General features: G+C 43.2%; 3 protein-coding genes across 8 annotated transcripts in view; 1 reads left to right on the top strand and 2 right to left on the bottom strand.

The window, feature by feature from the left end:
- Nucleotides 1-17,950, bottom strand: part of LOC127358389 (nuclear transport factor 2) — a 232,593-nt gene extending 214,643 nt beyond the window's left edge. The window contains exon 1 of the mRNA XM_051391437.1: nt 17,942-17,950. The gene's annotated coding sequence lies outside the window, so the exon portion shown is untranslated. The remainder of the gene's footprint in view (nt 1-17,941) is intronic.
- The window catches only part of jarid2b (jumonji, AT rich interactive domain 2b), a 104,427-nt gene extending 84,742 nt beyond the window's left edge, over nt 1-19,685 (top strand). Inside the window, exons 6-18 of the mRNA XM_051391387.1 lie at nt 1,364-1,608; nt 7,086-8,544; nt 9,886-10,460; nt 13,167-13,259; nt 13,536-13,654; nt 13,872-13,942; nt 14,127-14,241; nt 14,410-14,515; nt 14,702-14,884; nt 15,661-15,791; nt 16,035-16,221; nt 16,772-16,879; nt 17,081-19,685. Coding sequence (XP_051247347.1) covers nt 1,364-1,608; nt 7,086-8,544; nt 9,886-10,460; nt 13,167-13,259; nt 13,536-13,654; nt 13,872-13,942; nt 14,127-14,241; nt 14,410-14,515; nt 14,702-14,884; nt 15,661-15,791; nt 16,035-16,221; nt 16,772-16,879; nt 17,081-17,347 — 3,659 coding nt within the window. The 3' untranslated portion in view covers nt 17,348-19,685. The remainder of the gene's footprint in view (nt 1-1,363; nt 1,609-7,085; nt 8,545-9,885; nt 10,461-13,166; nt 13,260-13,535; nt 13,655-13,871; nt 13,943-14,126; nt 14,242-14,409; nt 14,516-14,701; nt 14,885-15,660; nt 15,792-16,034; nt 16,222-16,771; nt 16,880-17,080) is intronic.
- Nucleotides 19,686-20,691: 1,006 nt separating this feature from the next.
- The window catches only part of dtnbp1b (dystrobrevin binding protein 1b), a 38,858-nt gene continuing 32,818 nt past the window's right edge, over nt 20,692-26,731 (bottom strand). For 5 of the 6 annotated variants that reach the window (XM_051391414.1, XM_051391419.1, XM_051391416.1 and 2 more), the window contains 2 exons: nt 24,469-24,612; nt 20,692-22,641 (listed from right to left, as the gene is read on the bottom strand). In XM_051391414.1, the coding sequence (XP_051247374.1) occupies nt 22,301-22,641; nt 24,469-24,612 (485 nt within the window). In that variant the 3' untranslated portion in view covers nt 20,692-22,300. The remainder of the gene's footprint in view (nt 22,642-24,468; nt 24,613-26,731) is intronic. The other variant, XM_051391415.1, reaches the window with a different exon arrangement.

Here is a 26,731-nt window from a genome sequence, read left to right as displayed (position 1 = left end):
AGGAAAAAGGAGAAATAGAATTAGTGAAAGACGGAGAAACATTTTATTCTGGGAGGTAAAGAGAGACAGGAAAGGCCCACATTGTAGGCCATTCATCAGCGCTCCGTCTCTCGGCTTCTCTCTCTCTCTCTCTCTCTCTCTCTCTCTCTCTCTCTCTCTCTCTCTCACTCGGCCATGTGCCATGTTGACATAGCTAAATTAAACAGCTTTTATTGGGCTCAGTTTCTTGCTTAGCTCACTTCTCAAAATGTCAGGATTTCTCTCATTTTTCATTGAACCAGGGGCCCCAAGAGACCCCAAGACACTCACTTGTGGCTGTGAGTGGATAGGCGTATACAGTGTACACACACACACTTTTGCTGACAGAAACATGCACCGATGCTCAAAAATGTACGCACATGTAGTCTAAAAGAGCATATTGTAGATTATGTGCATTGCATGTGTATTGTAAATGCTATGTATATGTGTGTGTGTGCTGTGGCCTCCTGTCATTCTTTCCATGCAGCCTGTTGGTATTTAGGCGCCATGAAACTTTAAATTGAGCCTCATAACGGCTGAAGAGAGAGTTATTGAATGTGTATGTTAATTGGCTCGCTCCTGTTCGACTCGTTTAGCATCATCCTCGGGGGTTGATGTAGTCTACGTCCATTTTGAACAGGTTCATTGACATGTAGTATAAAGACGTTTTCATGCACACCTTAAATCATGCATATTTTACTGATTGGGGGCTATATGTCAGCCAAAAGCCATCACTCCAATGTTTGTGCGGGCTTTTCCACTTGGTCGCTGTGGTTTGGTGCCAGCAGTTTATAAGCAATTCTGCACTATTGGGGGGGGATTGAGACTTATGTCTACATACTGGCATTGGAATAGGTTGACGGTAGCCTGAAAAAGCATAGTTTATATCCTATTAAAGGTATTCATACCTTGCTACCTTATAGGGACTTTTCACAGTGTCTTGTTTTCTTTACAGTGGCTTGATTTGTTATTTTATCTGTTTACTTTTGACTTGTTGTGCACAGTAGGAGTTTATGCTAGGCTGCAGAACTTGTAAGAAATATATTAAATGTGTACATATCATATATATTCCTAAGTCTCAATAGTGAATCATGCAACGCTTTACAGCAGAGTCTGTCTGTCCTCTTAGCAGAACCCTAAAACTAAAGGAAGCCCAAGATCAATGATCCTCAAAAAGTACTGTATATGAAGACATTCCTATTTTATATACTGGGAGCAGATAGACAACTAAAGCCAGTTAGGTTCAACAATGTTCGCTGGTCCGGATGCAACATTGTATGTAAAAACAAAAATGTCTGCTCTCCATAAAAGCAACACACCTGATTCCTCTGTTTCTCCCCTCCAGTGTTCAACAGCCATGGTAAAGCAGGGACCAGGGAGAGCCCGAGGCCCAAGGCAGGAACTCACGGCAGGGACACGCCTGCCCCGCCACTGCCACCTCCTCCACCTCCACCTCCGCCCCTCCTGAGGGAACGCAGTGAGCGGGCAGAGGCACGGGAGCATGTGAGGAAGCAGCAGGCCCTGGCCAGCGGCCGAGGCTCAGCCAATGGTCTGCCATCGAGGAGAGCTGCTGAGGAGCTACGCAAACAGGTACTGTACGGGCAGGAGCGCCCAGTATTGGAATTTCTATAAGGTGACAAAGCCATAACGTGCTATATATCACAAAGCTTTAAAGCATTTTTATGGCCTCCCCAGGAGAGCTTGGAAAATGTGACAGTAGCATGCAGGGGAAGTATTCTCCTATTGGGGAACTTTAGTGGCAGGTGGATGGTTTGTATTAGCTCTGCTAGAACTAGGTTGGAATATTCTGTATTAACAGGATCGAGGTGCAGCATGCTTGTTTATCTATTTGAAACACTTCCCTCTCTTTCATTTACCCATCCGCCACATCCTCTCTTTATCTTCCTCTCAATGATTTCTACTAACTGCTCCTGTGCCTTTCTTGTCTCCCTCCTATACTCTCTTTTTATTGCTGGTCTGCTCCTTTTCCTGGCCTTCTCTGTGCTCTTCCTTATACTTTCCTCTCTTCTTGCAGCCACTATCTTCTCATCTCTTTGCCTTTTAACTCCTCTCCTCTCCTCCCCTCTCCATCCATTGTGTCTGGGAGAGTAATGATTGTATTTTGGCCTGCCATGACTGCAGCTATATTTAGTAGTGCTGGCTAGGGGCTGTGAAAGCCTGCCTCCCTCTCCGTGACACTGAGCAGGTTTCAAGGAACCCCACAAGGAAGAGGAGGAGGAAAAGGAAGAAGATGGGGTAGAGGTGGCTTTGGTCAGAAAACTGGCATTCTTATGATCACATCAGCTAGTCAGAAGCAATTGTCTGCTGATCCATCTCCTACTGTTGCCCCCTTTGCTTCCTTTCTGTCTTATTTTCCATTTCCTCCCCTGCCTTGCCTTTTCCTTCCTGTTGAATGCTAACTTCTGTCCAGTGTTGTTGATGTTGTTGTCGTCGTTGTAATGTGCTGCTGCCAATGCAGACCGAGGCATATGCTTCAGGTTTTTAAAGTGGCTGGAATTGTCCAGTAAAACCAACAATGAATCTCAATGAGAGTGACTGTCTGCCAAGACAAACCTCACTTACTCACTAGTCTTTGTTCTGTGGCTCTTCCACTACTCTTTCTCCTTCTTTTTCAATTCACTGTTGGCACCCTGCATGGTTTCTCCAAGACTCCTCTCATACTGTGTGTATTTTGTTGTTCCTCCTGCACTCTCATTCCACCTTTTCTCTCATTGTATCGCCAGCTCTCTCAATCTCTTTCACTCATTTTCTCTTCATGCTCCACTCTCTCTCTCTTTCTTTCTGCTCCTGTGTCAAACAGACGGATCTTGCCCTTGACAACATGGCTCCAATCATTTGGAAGGATTAGTGCTTTTTTTCTTCTGTTTTCTCTTCTCGCTCTCAGTTCAATTAGCATGAACAGTATGTGTGTTAACCGTGTGTGTGTGTACAAGACGCACACACATTTGCACACACGACCAACTGTGAAAATACAAGCTAAGCCATATAAAAGGTTAAGTGATTATGTAGCCGTAAAACGAACTAGAGGTTGTGTGTGTAAAACCGGAGGGTAAAGGCATTATCATAATTCAATTCACCGTGATTCAGTTCTCCCAAATTTAATAGGAGCTCGTATCAACAAAATACATGCGCCATAACAGGACCTTTTTACAAAACAATATGATTCTATCCATTTTAATTAAATAACAAAAGTGGGGATGTCAGCAAAGCAGTTGCACACAGCAGCAAGCGCAGGTGGGGTGTGCAGGGCTAAACCATTTAGCCGACTCTGCATCATTTGAAAAGGACTCTGCACATTCTTGTTTGGTTGTTTGTCTTCAGCCATCCTCAATTAACCTCCCCCATAATACTACGACGTGTAAAAGATTACAAAAGATAACAAGCAAACCGATGAGAGTTAAATGCTCATTGAAGGCTACATAATGTCTCCCTTTCTCTTGTATTTTTATAACAAGCCTCTTTCACTATTGAATGAACAGCTACTGTATGTAGATCTCTCACTGTTACAGTTTTGTATTGTGTGCGTTATTAGTGCCATGCTGTAGTGACCTTTCTCTAGCTGCTTAAAAGTCAACCTGCCCAGGGCCGCATCACATCGCGCCCTAATAAGACAGCAGAGGGGAAAAAAGGCTTAAGCCGGATTTATGCCTTGCCGTCGAGGTGTTCCAGCAGTCGCGCCGTAAATGACTCCGGCATAGGAATTGATTTACAGTTCAGCATAGGATTTAACCCGTTGATTGTCATCGCACCACCGTAACACTTGATGGATGTGCGACACGCTGTCAAGTTGTGTCGCGCATTCATTATATTCCCAAATTTATAGTGTTTACATTCTTTCATTCTCCTTCTGACAGACACCATCACAGCGAGGAGAAGCGTTTGCACTGGAAATGTTTTTTTAGCTACAGCACAACATTATTGAGCCTTACTTCAACCTGCTCCATGTTATCTTCACTTCAACAATCACTACCAGCATCAGAAACATGTTGGAGAAAACACAAAACAGCCAAAGCCGACCAATCACAGATCTTGTGGTCTCCCCGTGGTGCCTTTGTTGCTCAGATGTGTAGTTGCATCTTTAAAAAAATGGGTATGAATGTGTCTGACGATGCTGCATGTAGAGCCTTATGCGCAACCCCGTCTGCATCTCCCTTCTTCTGTCTGTCAGTCAGCAGGGCTTTGCAAGGGTTAAACTTTCCCCTGTCTTCTTCTATCCTCTGGCTGGCCTTCTCTCGCTGTCTGTCTTCCTCTTTCTCCCCCCTCTTCTTCTCAGCTCCTGCAGATGTTGCCTGTTAAAAATCTTCCTGCCAGGCCTCAGCTGGGCTATAGCAACACATGATGTCATCTAGACCCACCTCCCTCTCCCTCCCTTTCCCTCCCCTTCCCTCCCCTTCCCCGCTCACATGCGACCGAAATCCACTCCAGGACTGCCTGCCTGACTGTGTGTGTGCGTGTGTGTTCTATTTTTTCCCTCTGGCTTCAGTGTGTTTCTTGTTCTGTTCATCGTCTTTCTCATTTCTGTTCGAATTCTCTCTGCCAGTGGCTGTTAGCAGGAGTGAATGTCCCTATCCTTTTATGGATTTCTTTCGGCCTTTCTTTCTTTTCCTTCCTTTCCCAGGAAAGAATCTAAACTAACACTTTACTTTGCCTCGTATTTTCCCCTGTCACCACTCTCTTGCCATCCTCATTTTCCACCAGACCAAATAATTAAAGAGAGAAAAGTGAGGAAGACTTGCAAAGCCCCCCCCCCGAAGAGAGCCGGTCCTCTGAGCCCTCGTGTGGCAGGAAGCAGCCATGACAGCGTATCTCTCAGACTCAACGCTTTGTCAGCAAACTGTGGCTGGACAAATATAGTAGCTATCTGCTGCTTTAGCTGTTAGATGTATTTCAGCATCAGTGTAAGGCTAAAACTGTCACTTTGAACTTCATATTGATTCAGTTAATAAACAGTCAAATAAGTTAGTTTGAACTTTCTGAAATTATGTGTCAGATCGGTCATTAATTCTTAAGTAAAGTCACTAAGAATGAGAAGTACACAGCCATCCTTTATCCACTCATTTTATTGATAAATTCTCTCTTTCAGTCTCCCTTTCATCCCCTTCCTCTCCTCACTCTCTCCTTGTCACCTTGTGTTTTTCCATTGTGAGGAGGTGTGTGTGTGTGTGTGTGTGTGTGTGTGTGGGGGGGAATGATTGACGGAGGCAGGGTTAGGTTTCAGTCCCCCCTTATCTTTTAATGGCCTGGTCTTTGTGTCGGCCCCCCGCCACCTGAGACAAACACAATACAATACATACACACACACACACACACACACACACACACACACACACACACACACACACACACACACACGGTGTGACACGAGAGCCCTTCAAAGGCAAACCTGTCAATGGGCCGGCTGTCACCTCCCTCCTGTGGCGCCCCGACTGTGATTGATAACTCCATGTCTCCCATCCCTCCTCCTTTCTTTCCTCTGCGGTTCACTTCCAGCTGGTCTGGACAGAAAGACACATAGATACTGTAGATAAATGGCAGCGGAACATGATTACAGATGCAAATTTTAATGTTTTGTAATGACAATCGGGGGTTTACGTGGCAGTGAGCCTACCCCATACTGTGCACTCATCATTTAGATATTTAAGAATAAAAACATAAAGAAAAAGCATATTTGTTCTGTTTGAAAATATTTTGAAAATAAAATGTACAACTACAGAAACATGACCTGCAGCTCAACCCATTCAGATACTGGCAACCGAATACTGATCTATAACTTTACAAAAGCTCTGCACACTGGAGGGCCTTCTCGCACACACACGTACACGTACACGTACACGTACACACACACACACACACACACACACACACACACACACACACGCAGGGAATGAGAAACTGGTGGCAGCAGTGAAAGTGGGCCATGAAAACAACATGGAGACAAAGGGGGGAGAGGAAAAAAAGTGGATATTCTTAGAAATGCATACAGTGGAAATATAAGTGGGATACAGGGAATGAAGTGAGAGAGTGAAAGACAGAAACAGCTAGACAGAGTCCTCTACACAATTTCATTTTACACAATGGATTTTAACATGTATTGATGCAGCTTTGCACTGAAGGGGAGAGGGTGACCATGTTTCTTACCACAGCTGTAGCCAGTGAGCCAGTCGTGGAACATGACACCAAACCTCTGATCTACAGCTGGGGGCCTCAAAGACTTCACTCTCATGCATGTGCACACACACACGCTCTATTTCACTGTCTCTCTCTCACACACGTAGGACCTTTTATTCATAGCACACAAATTGAATTATAGCGTTTAAGGAAACCCATGGCAAATAAAAGGCTGTTTTTATGTGCCCGGATGGGATTTTATTCCATTCCAATGACCCCACCTCCTACCTCATACTGTCCAGCCATCTGCTTACAGAAACCATGGAGCCATCCCTGCTTTCCCTCTCATGTCTACCATCTCATTTTTCCACCCGATCTAAACTGTTGTTTATCTCGGGATGTAGTGGTTTTGGTTTTGGTTTGCACATATCCTTTTCTAAATCTCAGCCTTTGTGTTGACAGCAGTTTGAGCTGCAGTTTACACAAGTGTAATGCATTTGAAAGTATAGTAATCAAGACAGTTGATTGGCTCTCTAATGAATAGCGTAGGTTTCCACAAATAGCTTTGGTCTGACTGGCCAAATGTTTTACTGCAGTGCTAGCATCTGAATGTGTGTCCTCTTCATTGTGGAATGTGGGTGCGCCCACACCCCTGCATGTGTCTTGTCGTACTTTCTGATTAAAGAATTTATAATCTTTCACGCAGTAGTACATAACTTTCACATGCATGTGTATATCGTTCAGAGATTGGATCAAACAGGATTCTTTCAGAGATTTAAGCATTATTAGTGTACCCCCCAGTCCCTTCCAAAAATCCCTGTTTTCCTGTTTATTTCCTTATCACTTCATATATATGACAGCTCCACAGCATTGTGATTCTTTAACCTATTTATCTAATGTTTACTCTCTCTCGCTCCCACTCCTTCTGTTGATCTCAGGTCTCTAAAGTGAACGGGCTGACGCGGGCGGGCTCGGCACAAGCTGTCAGTGGTGCCAAAAAGAGCCGTGACTTCCGACTGCCGTCCAAAACTGTGAAGAAGTACACAGCCACCGTGTCCAAGGGCCACGTCACCTACACCAAAGCCAAACAGAAAGAACTGGGCAAGAAAACCAAACTCAGCAGCAGCAACAAACACAACAGCGCCGCCTCGGCAACATCGTCAGCGAACAATCACAATCAGCACAGCCAGCCAGCAGCCAGCAATGGGCTGGCCAACTCAGGAAAAGCAGCGGCACCAGCCCACCACAGCAATGCAAAAACTCGCAAACAGGTGCTACTATCCAATGGGCTGCACAATGTGGCTGCCGGTGCCCGCCTCAACGGCAGGCTAAATGGGCAGCGGCACAACACCCTGGTCAAGGAGGATGGACAGAGACAGTGCCAGCGCCAGCAGGGCCAGGGGGAGTGCCCAGGTCGAGAGGGACTGCGAAACTCCAAGCGGCGTCTGGAGGTGGTGCTCAACTCAGTGGGGACAGGGGTTGTTGAGCAGAAAGCCAAAACCACTGGCAATGAGGCCAAAAAGGCCAAGCTTCAACCCACGCCTCTGGAGACACGCAGCAGCAGCAAGAAGGTGGCCAATCAAGAGAAAGCTGCCACACAAACCATCACTCCAATTTCTAATGGACATGAATCAGAAACACCCCCCTCTCCTAAACAAACTCCACCTGCAACCCCACTTCCACCTTCTACTCCCCCTCCTCATCAAACCCAACCTCCCTCTACACCAGCAGCCAATGCGGAGCCGTTGAACCAGCGACCCAAGCGGGCATCGGCCGGCAAGCTGATGTTGATTCGACAAGCACAGCAGCAGCAGAGCAGGTCTCATGGTCGGAGCTCCTCCTCTTCCTCCCCTTCATCAGGGCAGAATCACCCACAGAACCCCAGTCGTGCCAGCACTACCTCAGACCCCCAACAAACCTCTGTGTCCTCCTCCACCACCTCCTCTCTGCTTACTTCCACCAACAGCCCCGGACAGCTCAAACCAGCAGCATTGCGGGCCGCTGACCGTGACAAGGAGTGGGAGCGAGAGAAAGAGATGGCACGACAGAAGGAACGCGAGCAGGAGAAGGAGTGGGAGCGCCAGCGGAGCAGGCCAGAGGGCTGGGCAGCGCTGGGTGAAGCCCCTGTCTTCCGGCCAATGCCCCGGGAGTTCCTGGACCCCCTGGTGTACTTGGATGCCGTGAGGGAACAGGCCGAGGCGGCTGGCATGTGCCGCGTGGTCCCGCCACCAGACTGGCGGCCAGAGTGCAAGCTGAGCGAGGAGATGCGTTTTGTTACACAGGTGCAGAGGGTCCACATGCTGGGCCGGCGCTGGGGCCCCAACGTGCAGCGACTGGCCTGCATCCGCAAGCACCTCAAATCTCAGGGCATTACCATGGATGAGCCACCTGTCATTGGTAAGTGAACCAGACAGACAGACAGACACACACACACACACACACATATACATATATATATATGTATATGTGAATTTACACAAGGCAATTTAGTGAACAAAACTCCTTCCGGAATTGATTGAATTAACTAAGCAATAAGCCACAGGTTTCTACCTGCAGTCTGCCACAAAGGGCCGGAGCTATCGATTTTATAGGAGTGAATTAATCCCAGACACCCCGTTTCAAACTGAGGCCTCCTCTCTAGTCCCTGTCTATACTTGTGGTTGTTTCTCTTTCACAGCTTTTCTTGAATTTAAAGATAAGAAAGTGACACAGTACATCAAAGGAAGATAATGTACCAAATGTGCTGTTTGCTTTCTCATTATCGTGCAGTTTTTAAACTGTGTTTTGTCACCTGTGCTGGGCTTTATAAAGTCATGACAAAAGCAGCCAGTAAGCAAGCATCACAAACATTGCTATTTCCATTGGTATCAGTGGTGCTCTGAAAGCTTCAGTTTCATTCCGCTTGATTTTATCTTCCCGTTTATAGATGACAATGTGGAACAACTTGGCGAGGGGCCTGACAGGCCACAAAAACAATATTTCCCTCCAGTTGTTTTGTCACCTTCCATTTCTCACAATGACATCAGCATTTTATGAGCCTTTAAACAGCCCCAGTTTATACAGAAGCTCTGTATGAGTTTTCTGTATGTGCACATCTATGCACCCCATACATGCACACGTGTTTGTTGTATTTTATTAGTTTTGCTCTGGTTTGTACATACACTGTACTGTGTTTGTTACGTTTGTATACAGCTGTATTCAGATTATCCCAGTGTGAGTACAGTTGGTATGCGGCTGTTTGCCAGAGAGACCTGGCACCCAGTGAGCCACAGTGGAGGCTTCAACCAGCCAGGATACCCTGGTTCCAAATGACTTCCTTTACTGTGCCCAGAAGATCAGTTCTACATTAGCAGAATGTGTGTGTCTGTTTGGCACAATGATGGCTCAGATAATTTTGAAAGGTGATAGCTCAATTGGCCGTTTCAAATAAAATGAACTGGCCTGGATGAAATGGCATGTTTAGCCAAAAGAGCAGATGCTCCAAGATAGCTTCTTGATTTGATTTGATTTGATTTCTGTGAGTTTACACAAGTGAAAATGAGCAACTTCTCAATGTACACATAGCATTGTAAGGTGGGACAACATTTCTGGTAATGAAGATGACACCTTCAGTTGGTTTTAATGTTAGCCTTAAAGGTACAAGGTACAGCCGTGTATTTTTTCAATTTAACCACACTAAGCTCACTCCTGATGTTTTCCTTGAATTAACCTTCGTCTTTGTCCTTCTGCTCCACCCAGGTGGCTGTGAAGTGGACCTGTCACGTTTTTTCCAGCTCATCAATGACATGGGCGGCATGCAGCAGGTGATGGACCTGAAGAAGTGGACCAAGCTGGCCGATCTTCTGCGCATCCCTAAGTCAGCGCAGGACCGGCTAGCCAAGCTGCAGGAGGCCTACCTCCAGTACATCCTCTCCTATGACTCGCTCAGCGCCGAGGAGCGCCTCCGACTGCAGGCCGAGGTGCTGCAGGAGAAAAAGAACCTGGAGTCACGCCGGGGCCCTCTGGAGGGGCTGTCGGACTCCACAGCACCTAGTGCGCTGGTGCTGCCACGCTATGAGCCCAAGAATGGGCTAGTAGGTGGGATAGTAGGAGGGGCAACAGGGCACCACCGCACCAATGGAGTGTATCACCGTCTGAAGGAGCTGGAGGCTCAGGTCAAAGCGGGCCGGCGCCGGCTCTTCGCTCAGGAAAAACAAGGCAAAGAGGACAGGCAACACGGGGAGGAGCAGCAGCAGCAGCAGCAGAAGCAGCAGCAGCAGCAGGAGGAGGAGGACAGGGGCGTTCTCAGTGACCAGCACAAATGTATTAACAAGGTGAGGATGAAGAAGACATTTGGTGTTTTTGTCACATATTTGAAGAATTCACACAAGAGGCACGGAAGTGTATCTTTGTCTTTTCGTTACTGTTTTCTTTCTAAATTAGGTTTTTATGATCTTCAGTCTTGCATCAACAGTAGCAGTGAGGCATACATAGAGACATCTCTGGATGTTGCCTCCTTAGTGGCTTGCCTGCTTCCTGATTGTGGTTGCCCAGGTTTTCTTTTTTGTCTGCAAAAAGACTACTCATCACAAATTTCCTTCATCTAACTTTAAAAATATAAGACTATAAAATATACGACAGAAATTTTAAAGTAACAAGATGTGATGTATGAGAGCAAACTTTCATAGGACTTCCCAGGACTATCATGATTTTGTTAATTAGTATATTTTCACACTTTATTTTAGTTGTTCAAATCTAACAAGCTGTTAATGGCATGCCCTAACTAAAATCAAAAATGATGTGCACACATTGTCCTTTTTATATGGTAAATGCCAGACATTTTGTAACTTGTTGTCAGTGCCTGAGCAGTCTTCGAAGGCCTCATTATTGCTCAGCCAGATGTCTCACTACTATCTGAATTAAAACTAATGTCACACATGCGGTGTAAACAGCCTGCAACTTTCATAGTAGCACCACTAAAATTTGAGAGTTTCGATATCACTGTGCCAGTTCATAAGTGACAAAATATGTACCCTGTCTTTAGCAGCTAAGCTGTGCTATAATTTGTCACAACACACAATGACTGGGTTTCTCTGTGGGAGAATGTTACTGTGGTGTGAACTGCAAAGATGTTAATGCCTGTTGAAATTCCTAATCAGTGTTCTTGGTAACGGTATCATGTTGTTAAGAGTCATAGTTTGTGGTTTATAAAAGCAAACATAAGAGGTTTGCACGTGCTGATGTGTGTACATGCAGCGGTAAGTGTAAAATGTGTCATGCCGCTGCATTGTAAAGAGCTGGTTTTCTGTGTGAGAGCGAGGGACAGCCGTTTTTGTACCTTGCACGTCTTGTGGTTTTGTTAAATATTTCTGTGCAGCTGTGTGTGTGGTAAGGTGGTCAGAGTGTATGCACTCACACACTAGATGTATTCCCACCCCCCCTGCCTGCTGGCAGCTGTGTTGACTCTGGCTGGCTGAAATGTAGGTCAGAGAAAAGGCAGCCCCCAAACCAGTCCTTCCCCTCACCCCTGTCCCGCCCCCTTCAGACTCCGCCTTCTCCAGCTCTCTCCAACCCTAAGCTCCTTTCATCCATCCCTTTCCCCATGGCTTCTCTCCTGCAGCCCATGCCCTTGCCCTTAGCTATTTCCCCAAAATCTCCAGTCCTCCTGCTGACCCTCTCTTTCTCTATCTTGCCCGGCCCTCTTGCCAATCCCTTTGCCAAGCCCCTCTACAACCAAAATGTACATCAATACAAAGGCTAGCAGTTCTTTGAGCATGTGTTTGTGATGTTTGTGTAGAAAATCCACATGTGCAAATACATACACCACACTTGTTTTTCATAAAAACCGTTTGAGATATTGTTGATACACAATATTTATTTCCAGAGAGCTTGTGTGCACATTTTTTGTCATGCCATGCTATCTTTATTGGGTGAAGCAGTAATTACTTCTATAATTAGTCTGTTCTGTGTTGGCCCTGTCTCACACCTTACAATGTTCCACCCATCTCAAATGTGGATCCCAGTTGATTTATTCCCCTTCCTTTGGTAACTAAATCCTTCAATATGACCTCCCCCTGAAGAACTGAGATACTGTCAACAGACTTGACCCAGTACAGCCCATAGACCTCTGAAATCTAGAACTACTATTCAACGCTGTGACATGTGAATGGCTGTCACTATCCTTACAGGACAGGCTTGTCTAAATATGAGCCATCACTTTTCTCCACAGCTCAGATTTGTATGCATTTTTCATCACTAGTGGCCCCCAAGAGGAGGTTATATTTCACTTTTTCTATCACGAGAACAAAGTGCATGTCAAGGGTATAATTAACTCTAATTACACCAGGAAAGGCCTGGATAAGTGCTGTTACTGACTTGCCTAAAGAACGTCTTGTCAGTGCTTACTAGGTCACTACCATACTGCATTATTTAACTGCATTATTTTACAACCCTTTATCTATTACATTAATAGAAATTGTAATAAGGTCAGTCACTTTTTTTTTTAAAACATCTGGACACATAAGAAGTAAAAAGAGGAAAGGGAGACAAATTGTCACTGTAAGGATAAGGGATCTGCAAGGTCATCTTTCAGCAGTGTCCGTACATCTCCAGGCCTGGGGCAGATTAATGGTAACCTTCAAAGCTTCATTGTGTGTGTCCATGGGAGAGAGAGTCAGGTCCAGGGGAAATATATCTGGGACTTGTAGGGGGAGGCACAGAGGTAGAGCCTTTATAGAGACACATACATACACAAGTACATTTGATACATTTGTCCGAGCACATACAGTACATGCATTCTTTTGACCACAGTGTTTTCCCTTTGACTCATACAAACATGTGGTGGTGGAGGAGGAGAGCCAGCAGTCCATTGATCTCTTTGCTCAAATTTTGGTGATGATAAAAGAGCTCTCGGTTCGCATTCCCTGTAGTTTTATCCTGACCGAAGACCACACATAGGTGGAGGGATGTTTTTTTTCTTGTTCCTCTCAGGCTCCTTTAGCATGCTGTGACTCATAATGTTTAATGCCTCTTTGTTGCAGGGGAAATCGGTGTCTTTGACTAACTTCTTCAGGATAGCCCGGAACACCATGACCATGTGCTTTAACAAGGAACCAGGGGCTGCTGAGGTTGAGGTTAGCATGCTAGCATCTTGATTGAACAACATATACTGAATGTAAACTGCATTGTCTACAATATCTTCAGTGGCTCATCTTAAAATGTATGTCAGTGATGTTTTTCTGAATTAAATATTTAGTCACTGCCAGAAGTCAAATGCACTAATCAAAAGTTTATGTAAAATCCTTCAAATGGGATTTAGTCTGTTCTCAACCACCAGCACACCTGAATCCTGTACCCTGCCTTATGTATTCTTGCACTGATTGGCTTTTCCTTCCCTTTTGTTCTTGCAGCAAGAGTACTGGAGGATTGTGGAGCAGAGAGACAGCCATGTGGCAGTGCATTGTGGGAAGGTGGACACCAGTACACATGGCAGTGGTTTCCCCACAGGAAAGTCAGAGCCATTTTCAAAGTAAGTAGCTCGCAGACCTTACAGCGCACTCACTTTAAAGTTTGCTGTTGGTTTTCCACTGGTATGAATCTCAGATGGTGAATCTGGGAAGGGAATCCTGAAGAGTAACACTTTCTGCTTCCTCAGGAGTGACCACTGAGGTACCCTTGGGCTATCCTGTTTGGTATCCCGGGGAAAAAAATACAGAAATGACCATTTCCTCTTATCTTTTCCTCAGACATGGATGGAACCTCACTGTCCTTCCCAATAACTCTGGATCCATTCTAAGACATCTGGGTGCTGTGCCTGGTAAGGACATGTACAGGCTGTAGCTGCTCAATAGCAAACCCAAAGACAGAGATTTAGCTGTGAATAGCTCTTTTAAAAATTCATACATAGGGCATAAATGACTTTTTAGCTCTCTTCGGATTCTGTGCCGTTGTAATAACCAATGGTCTTGTTTCTCTCTCTTTAAACCTCTCTGTCTCTCTAGGGGTGACCATTCCCTGGCTTAACATTGGCATGGTCTTTTCTACCTCATGCTGGTCTCGAGACCAAAATCGCCTTCCATATATTGATTACTTACACACTGGTGCTGATTGCATTTGGTAAGTATTCACTGGGCTCTTTTCCTCATTGTCACTGGTACAGTGTGTACACGATCACACAAATTCTCACTCACATTTTTAAACATACGTAAAATTTGCAGAGAGAACGAATAGAAAAATGTGTGTCCTAGGTGCTGATGTCTCTGTCCTTGTGTGTTCTTCTCACAGGTATTCTGTCCCTGCTGAGGAGAACGCTAAGCTGGACAAGGTGGTCCATACACTGCTTCAGGCCAATGGCACCCCAGGACTAGAAATGTTGGAGAAGAACATCATGGTCAGTGTTTTCTGTGTGTGTATGCGCAAATATAAACATGTAAAATGTGTAGAAAATATGTCCTTCTTTGTCATATATTGATCAGAAGTGTTTTAAATTTTTTGGAAGCCACTTCACTGTACTTACAAAAATATACAGGTTCAGAAATATAACACTCATTTCTTTCTCTCCCTCTTGATCTTTCAGATCTCTCCAGAGGTGCTGTGCCGCGAAGGCATCAAGGTTTACCGTACAGTCCAGCGGAGTGGGCAGTTTGTGGTCTGCTACCCCGGTGCCTTCGTCTCTAAAGTGTGCTGTGGCTACAGCGTGTCAGAGACGGTGCACTTTGCCACACCGCACTGGATGAACCTGGGTTACCAGGCCTCAAAGGTCAGTGCATGAATCTGCATGGGCAGATCAGCACAGGGGACATGTTAGATTAATAATGGCACAGATGTAGAAGTGGAAAACAAAGATATAAACGTTTCTTTGGAATTACTATTTTGCCTGTGTATTACCGATTGTACATGATGTGTTTTATTTAGCTCCTTCTTTGTAATGCCTCACAACACTGGCCCCCTGTGGACAGTGGCAGTTAAAGCTGATTTATGTAGAGTTGATTGAAACTGAAATGGATAAATGAACTTAGAACCTAGAGCTTGATTCTCTAATCAGCCAGCGTACTGAACTTTAAGGAGTAATTGCAGCTTTAAGTCTCCCCGTGGGGTGTATTTAGAATTTTTAGTGATCATGAGCAATCCTTTGGACCATTGGACCTCATTATAGCAGTAATAGAAGAGAAGAAAATGCTCCTTACTGTCATCAAGGGCATTATGGTGATGGAAGTGCGTAGACCTTCAGCAATACCATCGTATTCATAGCCACAGCACAGATTGTTCTCATGGGTAATATGACATTCATACAAAGCAACTGTGTTATGGTGCACTGCCTGAAACATTTTCACCCGAATGATTAACATTTTTTACATAAGAATGAGGAACAGGAAGAGGACAAGAATCACTGATCGAAGTGTACATAGTCTGTGGTTACACTGCAGTATTGTCAGCTGTACTCTTACTTCACCTAGCAAAAATAAGTGTATTTAGATGTTTGAATTTGAGATTTAATGAGAATCGTTATTGAATAATAACTGATTTTGTGTGCAGGACCTGAAGTGTCGTCGTATAGCCAAACCCTTCTCCATGGAGAAGCTACTGTACCAGATCGCCACGGCCGAATCCAAGAGGGACAATGGCCTTCTCCTCACCACCATCTCCGCCCTACTCCAAGACCTCAGGTAGGATGCAGCACAATACTATTACTGTTCTAAGCTGTAGGATTTTATCTGCAGCTGAAAATTAAATTACAGAAGTTTATTTCCACATGCTTTTGATTATTGGTTTAAGAAAGCAATCAAATGTTGCATTAAAGGTATATTCATACTGTATTTTATTTTAATTCATGTATGTTATTTGAGCAATATATAGCTAGCATTAAAGTTATTTTCTGGCTTTAACTTGGTATCTTTCTTGTTTGATAGGAACATAGAGATACGCCAACGGGGGGAACTTAAAAAGGCAGGTTTGCTCTCCTCTGCCCGCTACGGCACCCATGATGGCAGCCTGGCGCCTGGAGAGGGACGCAAGAAGCCCCGCGGGAAATGGCTGGCACTGGAGTCCTCAGAGAGACGCTGCCAGATCTGTCAGCATCTCTGCTACCTTTCCATGGTGAGAGCAGAGGACCTTTTAGTTTAACGTGAATGGTTAAAAGATATGAGGATTCATTTTCTAAAATCCTGTAGTGCTAGTTTGGATACATTTTGGCATTTTACTTAATTAATATAGTAAACATAGTCTAGTTTTGTCAGCCAAGGCAGTCTTTGGAGAAAGTTTGTAGTCAATATTTATTCATGAAATCAATCATAGTAGTGGCTTTAATTTTTCTAGTATTATTTAGCATTATGCCCTGCTATAAAACATACAGTTTATATACTGCACTAACTACTACCGGCTGTACATAATAATATTCCTATTTATTTTTATATATATTATGGCTCAGTAGTATCTAAACTGAGATGATTAAATCTAATAAAACTGTATAACAATGTTATCAGAATGAGATGAAGATGGTAATATATGCAAACGTACTAACTTCCAGTCTGAGTGGAAGATATTTCAATGATTTATCAGGTTTCTCACTATCTCAATAATAAAAGAACTGCGAGTTGAGTGTCTGGTTTCTATAGTAATATCTCTGTCTCGGTGTCTGTCTGTGCAGGTGGTTCAGGAGACTGACAATGTGGTCTTCTGTCTGGAGTGTGCCCTGCGCTTTGTAGAGAAGCACAAGTCCTGCAGAGGTCTTAAGATGATGTACCGATATGATGAGGTGAGGCGCCACTGTTTGTTTCTGCTGTGGTTCAGTTCTCTCTCTGCCCAGATGGGGGCGACATCAGCTAGCTTTCCACAGCTCCAGGAAGTGGATTATTCAGCATGACAGTCTTCATGTACTATAATGTATTGTGTGAATGCTGTAATTCCTACAGTGTATGAATTGTTAATCTGTATTTTTTCTGTTCATTTCAATCAGGAGCAAATCAACAGTTTGGTGAACCAGGTGTGTGGCCGGGCCATGTTAAAGAACGGAGGTGGCGGCGGCGGCGGCGGTGGTGGTGGTGGTGGTGGTGGTGGTGTTGGTGCAGTCGTTGTCAGTGCAGGAGGAGGGGACCCTTGCCACGGCTTAAGCCCCGCCAAAGCATCGCCGGCTAAGCGAGGCCCCCGAAAGCGCGCCACTGTGGAGGTGTCTCTGGCACGCCTGTCCTCCAGCCACATACCGAAGGCCGCTGCTGTGTCCTGAGGGGGACACCTTGACACCAACGCCCGGTGCGCTGTGCCCACGTCCTGCCCCTCCCTGAGCCCTCCCAAACTCCCCTGTGTGTGTTTTTTTTATTTTATTTTGTTACATTAAGCAGGGTCACTATCAATCCCTCCTCCACCACCTAATATTTAAAGATTGATTGTTTTTGAGCTTTGAAAATCCCCTCACCTGACCTCAGTCCCCCCTCCAAAAAAAATATTCACCTCCCCCCTTAGTACGACAGGCTTGTTTATAAAGATGAAAAGAAAAAAGGAACAGCAAGATGTCTTTTTTGCACTAGTGTGAAAGAAGAATTTGTTTTTATTCTGGATGATCTTAGAATCCCCCGTCCCTCTTTAAGTCGTCCTTTACAACATTACAAGCATTAAGTGTAACATTCACAAGAAGACTTGATGGGGCCCTGGTATACCCTTTACCTCCACCCTCATCTTCTCTTAACTGAAATGGGTTACATTTGTTACCTTCTTCTTGCATCACTCTTTCCTGCCCTCATCTCGCCCCTGAGACTGAACCCCATACCTTCTCATCATGCGTCACTCAGCTGTGAACATGGGACAAATGAAAAGGCGGCCTTTTTTTTTTTTTTTCTCCCCAGTTGTCTGAAATGAAAATGACAAGTAGTTACCCAAAGTTCTCTCTGTCCTTGGTTTGAGGAAGAGGAGTCCTTTTTTATTGATTTTATTCTTTCTTGATGCAGCTTCTGCATTGTTTGTTTGTTTGTTTTTTTTTAAAAAGGGGGGGTGGCGACGCGAGGTAAAAACTTGAAAGACAGACGATGTTGGTTTATTGTTGGTTGGCTATGTTTTTTCAAGTTCTATTTTGAATTTTAGCTTTGTTTTTGCTAGGTTTTTTGCAAGAAGTCTTCTGTGTATTTGATTTTTGTCATTGTGGATGTTTCTGTTCGTTGGTGGATGTGAGAGGGGGCAAAGCTACAGCTGCTTGACCTCTGAAAGGTCATCGCTCACCTCACTTCCTGGTAGTATGGAGGGATCCCTCCTTCGCTAGCAAGTGAAAACCGTGCCTGATACTTAGCAAGGAGATCCATTTTATTGGTGCTGTTGATTATAATTACTGTATAACAACACAAAAATGTTAAATCTGGGGGTTAGCGCCTGCTATCGGCTAACAGCTAGCTCACGCGCCCCCACCCCACAGGGCAGAAAGGCTTTCAGGCTTTTCTGGTTCTAGATGTGCAATCATATTAACATTCCATTCTTCCAGTCCTCTTGTTTCATCTGTACCAGTAAACATTAATTATTATATTATATTATTATTATTATTTTGTGTTTTTTACTTTTGTTGATCTGATGTGTTATCTCAAGTAGAGCCACTAGTCAAAGAGTGTAAAATGTGAAATATCAAATCCAAGTTTTGGTTGTTTTGTTTCTTTATTGTCTTTTGGTTTTTTTGGCTTTTGCATTTTTTTTCCCTTTTCCAGATATATTATGAGTGATTTCTAGACAGAAGAAAAAGTCCAACACAAGCAAAACATCAACTTTTTTTGTACATAATCCTGTAAATTTCTTTAAATACTTGAGCCTTTTTCTGGGGTTAAGGAAGAAAGAAAGGAAGGAATAGGGGAGAGAAAAAGTTCCAGAGGAGAGTGCTTGATGAAGAAAAAGCCTTACATTTTCCCTTTCTTCATCCATGTGAGTTTGATGCTTACAGGGTTGCTCTGGTAAAACGTGTATAAAAATTTTAAGTGCTGCTTATATCACTAAGAAAGAAGATATTGAGTAGCCAATAACTGCCCCCCAACCTAGTTTTGTTTGTTTAGCTTTACTTTTTTAAAGAAAAGGGAAAAAAAGATATGTTCACAAAAAAAAAATGGATTTTTACATTTTCATTACTGAAAATTCAACAAAAATGTAGTAGCTACTCATGTTGCACTGAGCTTGCCAGTGGTGACTGTCAAGGAAAAATCCTATAATCCAGTTTGTTGGTTGTCGTCCCTCGCAGAAGACTGAACTGTTTTAGGACTATTTAATGAAATACCAAGTTGGGTGTTTTCAACATAATAAAAAGTGGTTGTCAAGTTTTTATGGCCTTACAATATATTTTATTCTGATGGGATTTTTTTTTGTTTTTCAGTTCTGTTTTTTTGTTTTGTTTTTTGTTTTCTTCCATTTTCTACAGTATAAACTACTTGCTCACGGTGGGGTCTCTGGTGACTTAATTTATTAGTGCCGCATCTCGGCCTTTCCCTCCACTTGGAAAGAGAGTCTGATGTTGGTTATATTGACAGTTTTTTACTTTTGCAGTTTGTACTTAAGGTTTAATAAAAACTTACCGACAATTCACGGTCATTTCTTTCCAACCTGCTTTGTGTCTCTTTGTGTGTGACTTCTGACATGACTGCAAGAACAAATGGGGTTTAACAGCTTCATAATATAGATTTAAAGTTCTTATCTGGTGGAGTCTAGTAATGTTAAAGGGCCATCTCACCAAAATTACAAAATTCTTTTGTAAGAACATTGTTCTAATTTAAACTGTTGACAGTGAGGTGGATTGCTTCGGCTTTTTTCTAAGACTACTGATAGATTTTTTTTTTTTTTTTGAATGATGTGAGCTCCATGGACACATTTCCATGCACCTTTTTATCGTATTGTGATGGAGGCATCTCAAAATTTGAAAAAATAAAACCCAAACTATTGCCGTTGCTAGATAGATACCACTAAGTGAAAATATACAAGGTTTGGTTTCATTTGGTAAATTGACCCTTTTAAGACAATACAAAAACAAAGGTTGTACCGTGGCATTATCGAGTTCCATAGTGAGTAGCAGCAGGTGTGGGGTAGACTAGAAGTGCTCTTATGTGAATTTAACACAGAGCTTATCAGGCTATTCACACGTCACACATTGCACATGCTAACTGTCGGAGGACCCTGTAGTTCTTCGTAACCTTAATTAAAGTGCACTGGAGTGACTGTAATACACTGACACCAGCTATTTACTATTCACAATGAACACATCCACTCTCAGCCTTCAAATGCCATTCACTCTCAGCGTAACACTGGTATTGCTTTTCCTTATTTATCAGTTAATAAACATTTAACTTTAATAATGAATACATACATGGTAAAATATCTTCCTGCCCATGAGAAAACTCCTGTATTTCAAAGTGTTTTTTATTTTCGTGCAGAAACTCTGTCCACCTATCCATTCCTTCACCGTGTAAGCTTTCCATCTGTAAAGAGCTCCGGCAGGGCTGTAAATCAAGACTGGGCGCACGGGGACTGTTAACATGCTCAAACCCCTAAATCCTGCTCACATTTAATTCTTTAACGTGTTCCTGAAATGCTTTGATGAAAATTAAACAATGCTGGGGGAGAAACATTTATTACCAACAAGTCAGAAATTGTAGGCAGGGGAAAAGAAAGGAAGGAGTAATGCTGTCACATCGCACAAATGTCAACATCTCTGTACAAAAAAATCTGGATACAGTTAAACCTTCTGCGTGTTGTCCAGTGCATAGCACACAGTCCAAACAGGGATTTGGTCCTCGTTCAAAAAGAGAAGTTCACCCAAATATTATTGGTCAAAGGAATGGCAATGGGTAACACTCTCTCTCTCTCTGTGTGTGTGTGTGTGTGTGTGTGTGTGTGTGTGTGTGTGTGTGTGTGTGTGTGTGTGTGTGTCTTTTTGTGTTAAATCAGGTACCTGAACTCCACCAGTCTGTCAGCTATACAGTACTATGTGGTATATGACCCACTGCCAGGTGACTGCCAGTTACTACGCTATGATTTTCAAAGCCGATGGCACAAGAGTATAATCTAATGGGTAGTTTACATTTAAAATATCGCAGAATGTAGCTCATAAACCATTTAAAGAAAAGCAACAAGCTTTAGGGGTTCAGCTTATCCATAAAGTCATAGAAAAAAAATCATCCATGTGCCCCCTGAAGGTCATTTGTCAAGTGCTTCGTGCTGTTTTTGTTAGAGTTTGCCACATTAAAAAGGGTCAATTCAGCCAAATTATGAAAAAGAATGTAGTCTAGCAATCTAGTTTGGCAATATCACAGTTTCTGTGACATTATGAATTATTCAGCTAACCTGGAAGTTGTTTCTGGAAAGACAAGCTACTGTTAAAGTTTTTAAATGATTTTCAACCTTATTTTTCAACACTTTAAGCATTAAAAACAATATTCCTTTCACCTCCGTTGCATTGGGGTAGCAGCAAAAATCTCCGAAGACAGATATACCAAGACATGGGGGAAATAAAAACCAAAACTATCTGCATGGCTAAATTCCACTAGAGATAAGTGAGATTTTTTTTTCATAATTTGGGTGACAACATACAGTCCAAAGAAGACTCAACTTTTAATGATTTAAAAAAATATTTCCTTTATGTGACCTGCAGTAAGTTTTAAAAATAAAAGGTCATAAATGATAGAGCTGGTGATAGCCTTTTACCTTATTGCAACATTTGGTTAAAAAGACACCATCATATATTTCTATTGTGCAAAGGTTTCACCAATCACCAACACATATATTAATGCTTGACAGCTGCAGTCTGTCAGCACAGTGAATGCTTACATGTTAGCATGAAGCACGAAAACAAAGAACCATAACAGGGACACATGGATGAGTTTAGTGTATACTTTACTCTATAACTTATCAGTAGCCTCTCCCGGTCTCAACATGCACAAACAGAATATTAGAGCGTTCTCTGAATAATGTTGAACTATTTATGTGCATGTTAAGCCTTTCATTATGCTAAAGGGAACTCAAACCTATTTTACATGATTCAATTAGAATTGAAAACTCACATTAGTGGTCTTTTAAGGCAAGGTCATGTGGCAGTTAGTGCAACCTCTGTGTATTTTCGTTCACATGTTTTTCTTCAGTATGAAAGGAATTTGAGAAAGGAAGCCAATCTATGTTTGATTTCACAGCTCTGTGTGTTTGTGTTTGAATTCAGTCCCGTCTCTCCTCAAACCTTCGGCCTGCTCTCCGCACAGTCTTTGCTGGCCTGCTCCTCTCGGTCCACCACGTCCACCAGCGCTGTATCAGGGTGCACCTCCTCTTCGTCCAGGGTCACCACCACGGGGGGCCTTCTCCTCCTTACTCCGCCCCCTGATCCTGCAACACCTCCACTTCCTCCATGTTCAGTCTCCTCCTCCTCCTCATCGTCCTCCTCCTCCTCCCCGGCCTCCGTGTCCTGGCTGGCTGAGTCGGTGCAGGTGGATGAAAGGGAAGAAAGCTTGTGGCGTAGCTCAGCCTGGGTGGGAACCTGGAGACTGATCTCTGTGGTGAAGGACTCAACATCTGGACCTGGGAGGAAGGGGAGTCACTTAGATAGTTTCAGACTTTGTTATTGAGAGATCCAGCTAGATGTAATATGGCCAGGGCTCACACCTTTGACGCCTCACTGAACTATGATACACAAAAAAGGACCAAAATCAAACACTGAAAAGCTTCATACTTGACTGCAGCATCCTATCTCACCCATTGCAGCACCTGTGTGACCTTTATTCACTGTGCATCTCTCCTTGTGCAAAACATTACTAAACATTTTCCACTGCACAGAACACCCTGGTTGCAACTGACATGATCAAAAATAGTCATGGCTTGCTTAATAACGCAACTTATAACATTAATGAAACAACTTTATGTCGAGCCTTATGCAGTGTCTTTTATACGCCTTATGTTTGACTTTATATGGAAGATAGCTCTATTCTATTGGGGCTTTTTATGCCTTTATTATGATAGAACAGGTGAAAATAGACAGAAAAGGGGGGAAAACAGGGACGACACACAGCAAAGGGCCACAGGCTGGAATCAAACCTGAACCGCTGCGACAAAGGTTCTCCTTTTTGACTGTGTTTGAGGTAAAGAGAGAATTTTTTGCTGAATACCAGCAAGCATGATGATACGGCATAATTAGAATACCTTTTTTTACATAGAGGACATTAACATCTATATCATAAGATTTGTTAAACCCTAATTAAAAACAGATTGTACACTCAGATTAAAGATCAGATTAAGAATCAGATTAAAGTTCCTGGTGTTGTTCTCTTCCCCGAACGCCGCCTGTTCTCTGGGACAGGCTGACCATTTTTAGTGTAACTGTTTGATGCTAAATTTAACTATTTCAGTTTAAGTACTTGATGCTCAGTTGAACGTTGTTATTTAAACACTTAAGTTTGGTGCTTCAGTGAAAATTTAACTGATTTGTCTTTAATTGAATTTGAGTTGTTACTAAACTGATGGTGTAGGACTGGAAGATGCTTAATGCTACCTCATTAAACCGAACAAAACTCTTGAACCCAGTCTTCAGTCTCCCTCAGGCAGCCTTCCTCAGGCTATCTGAGGTACGACCAGATCCACCTGAAAACTGCAGCACCTTACTTCCTGTACCTTCACACGACACTGGCTGGTTATCGCCAGATAATCTCAGGTTTCCTAAGCAGGCTGTAACTCAGTGTTAAACTGCGTGTGTAGAATATAGAAAACTGTCTGATACCCCGATCAAAACGGCATCAGTCAGCCATCTCAAGGTAAAATGTCTGTGCCTCCAGAGTGTATCGGCTGGGAATCACAACAATACTGTACATAGCAGGATAGGTTGGGAGGGTGTCAGGTAGGTGGAAAAGTGATGCTGCAGTGATACCATCAGAACCTCCTTTCAGTGTTTGGATGAGTTATTTAACCTTTTTCTCTTACCACAATTCTATTATTTATTATTATTATTTATTGAGTTTCTGTCTTAGACCAATAGCTGCAAATAAAAGAAAGGCACCGTTGTAGTTGTTAGAATTACTTCATCAGTTTTGTTTAAACTTGCTCAACTCAGTCGCCGGTCGAGATTCGCTTACATCTAATTATTTTTAGATAAAGACAAGCTGTCAGTTAGATGCTGTAGGTTGTTCACTGTGACAAAAAAAATATCCCAAGTAGATGTGGACAGATGGTGTTGGTGCATCGTGTCTAAACATTGTTCTTGTCAATCTTCTGAGTCACATACGTATGCTTCAGTGAATTGTTTGACATGGATTAGCTGCAGGGAGTTATTTCCCTCTAGTGATTAAGTATTCATGAATTATAATAGTTAAGTTAATTTAGAGTATTTAGCAGGAACACGTGTTTATGGCCACCTACCTGTGACAGGCGAGGCAGCGCTGTTGTCCTCTCCCCCAGAGTGCAGAAACACATCCAGGGCTTCGTGGTCAGACATGTCCATCAGATCCATCTGCTCCAGCATGTCCACATTCACCTCCATGGACGACATGCTTCCTATTGGCTCTGGACACGACACGAGACAGCAACATATTAGCCTCACACAAGACTGAAGCATTCAGTGGGCAGCAGCAAGGGGCTGAGTTCAGGAAGAGTGGCTCTTAATGTTTTCTTTGTTCCAGAATTTGCCAAGCAGAAGCAAATGGGAGCACGTTCAAGCTGGATGGCATTTGAAATGGGTTTGTTTACCGTATGATCCAAACAAATAAAGGATTGGCAGTTGAAAGCTGTATATGAAGGCAACAAGCAACACCTACAATATCATTAAAGGATAGGTTCACATTTTGTCATGTATGTTTAAAGAGCGATCAGTCGCTGTAATCCCTCCTCCTATTCATAGTGACCATAAGAAGATCCCTCCCTGACGGAATCAGTTCAGCCAATATGAAGCTTCAGCAGGCTCAAATAGTCAAATGCAGTGGGTATCTTCCAAAGTTAATGTCATTTTAGTGCAAAATTCTTTGTATTTGCCTTGACTGTTTCGTTGCTTAGCTGCAACACAAAGAGGGAATTTTATACTGAAAAGATTAGACTTACACTGCTGAAGCTTCATATTAATCCTGGCTAAAATTTTAAATACATTTTACACAGAACAAGAACTGTCGACTTTACCTCCTCCCATCGCTTACGTTGGCATTGTATTATTCAGGAGGGCCAGTATGGAGAGGAGGAACACTGGCAGCAAACAATATCTCTTACGATGTACATATGGGCGTGAGTATTGTTTTAGGACAGCCTTGAAAAAACGTGAACCTAACCTTTAAGTGGACAGATTTCAGTGGCTTAGAGGCACAGAGCCTCCTGAAAGAGAATTCAAGTTGAAGTGATTCCACTTTAAGAAGTAAATAATGCTAATCCTCATGGTACCCTCATGTATATTTCAGGGCAGAGTCAAAACACCTTAAAATTTAATCCATGTACAGTTGAATGAAAGATTGACCTGGTCACATAATCAGAATCATCATACAATGAACCCAGCACAGGTCCACTGAAAGTACATTAAGTAAGGTCTGAAAGTGGAATCAATAACAATACATTATATTAATAATATTCAACATAGCGGTAATTGTATTGTAGTTGATTCTACAATGTCCACATAATTTTCTGACATGCAAGGTGAATCAACACAACTGACCAGTTTCTCAGATATCTGTGTTCATGTTCAACAGTGTATAAATGTGGCTGAACCAGCATTAACACTGGCAAACTGGCTTGTGGTTGGAAACTCCTCTTACACACCAACTAATACGCTAACTACTACAGTCCTGGATTCACCACCTTGCAGGCGTATAAAACCGCCCCCTGTTCACTATCATGATGTGCTGCATGCGTCACAAACAGCCAGTCAGTGCACTGTGGGGATGGAAGGAGTTGCGAGCACAAGAGGAAGAAGGGAGATGACTGGTCGGCGCACAGCAGTGGAAGAATGTGCCATTGGCTACCGTACCTCAAGGAAATGAGGAGAGCAGAGAAGGGCGGCACAGGGAGGAAGAGCAGAAGAGTGAAGAAAGAGAGAAAGAAGGGGAATGTTATTTCCCATGGAGAATGCCACAAAAGTCCCCCTTTCCTTTAGATAGCAACACACGTACCAGAGATCGCACACAGGAACACAAATGAGCATCAGATTTTGAGATCACTCACAACTTTTCTACAAATGCAGTTTATGCAAGGTGATTCGAATGTATAAACACACACACAAATGGAGATGTTGTGTATTATTTAAAACACACACGCATGCAAAATCACTCCTGCACTCTCACTTTATTCACCAATCCAGTAATATAAACATTAATGGCATCCTCTCTCTTTTTCTGTGGAGGCAGCAGTGCTGTTTTTTTCTGTGACACATCTTAGCGGAACTTCGGTTTAATGCTCGCTAATGAATTCTCAGTATGCGGCCTCTTCTCATGTGCATTTCCATATCTCGCCTGTCAGCCACGCAATTACCACCACACAGCAGCTATTCAGCCTCATAAAACATAGTATGGAGGATGTTGATTCAGTTTTCAGCCCCAAATGGAGCTGTCTCTCTAGCACATGAACAAAAATGAACAAATGACACACACACACGCACACGCACACACACGCACACGCACACACACACACTCTACAACCAACGCTATAT

Source organism: Dicentrarchus labrax, unplaced genomic scaffold (genome assembly GCF_905237075.1).
Source record: "Dicentrarchus labrax unplaced genomic scaffold, dlabrax2021, whole genome shotgun sequence".
Lineage (NCBI taxonomy): Eukaryota > Metazoa > Chordata > Actinopteri > Moronidae > Dicentrarchus > Dicentrarchus labrax.
The sequence above is the reverse complement of the archived record's forward strand: the minus strand, read 5'-3'. Positions and strand labels throughout refer to the sequence as shown.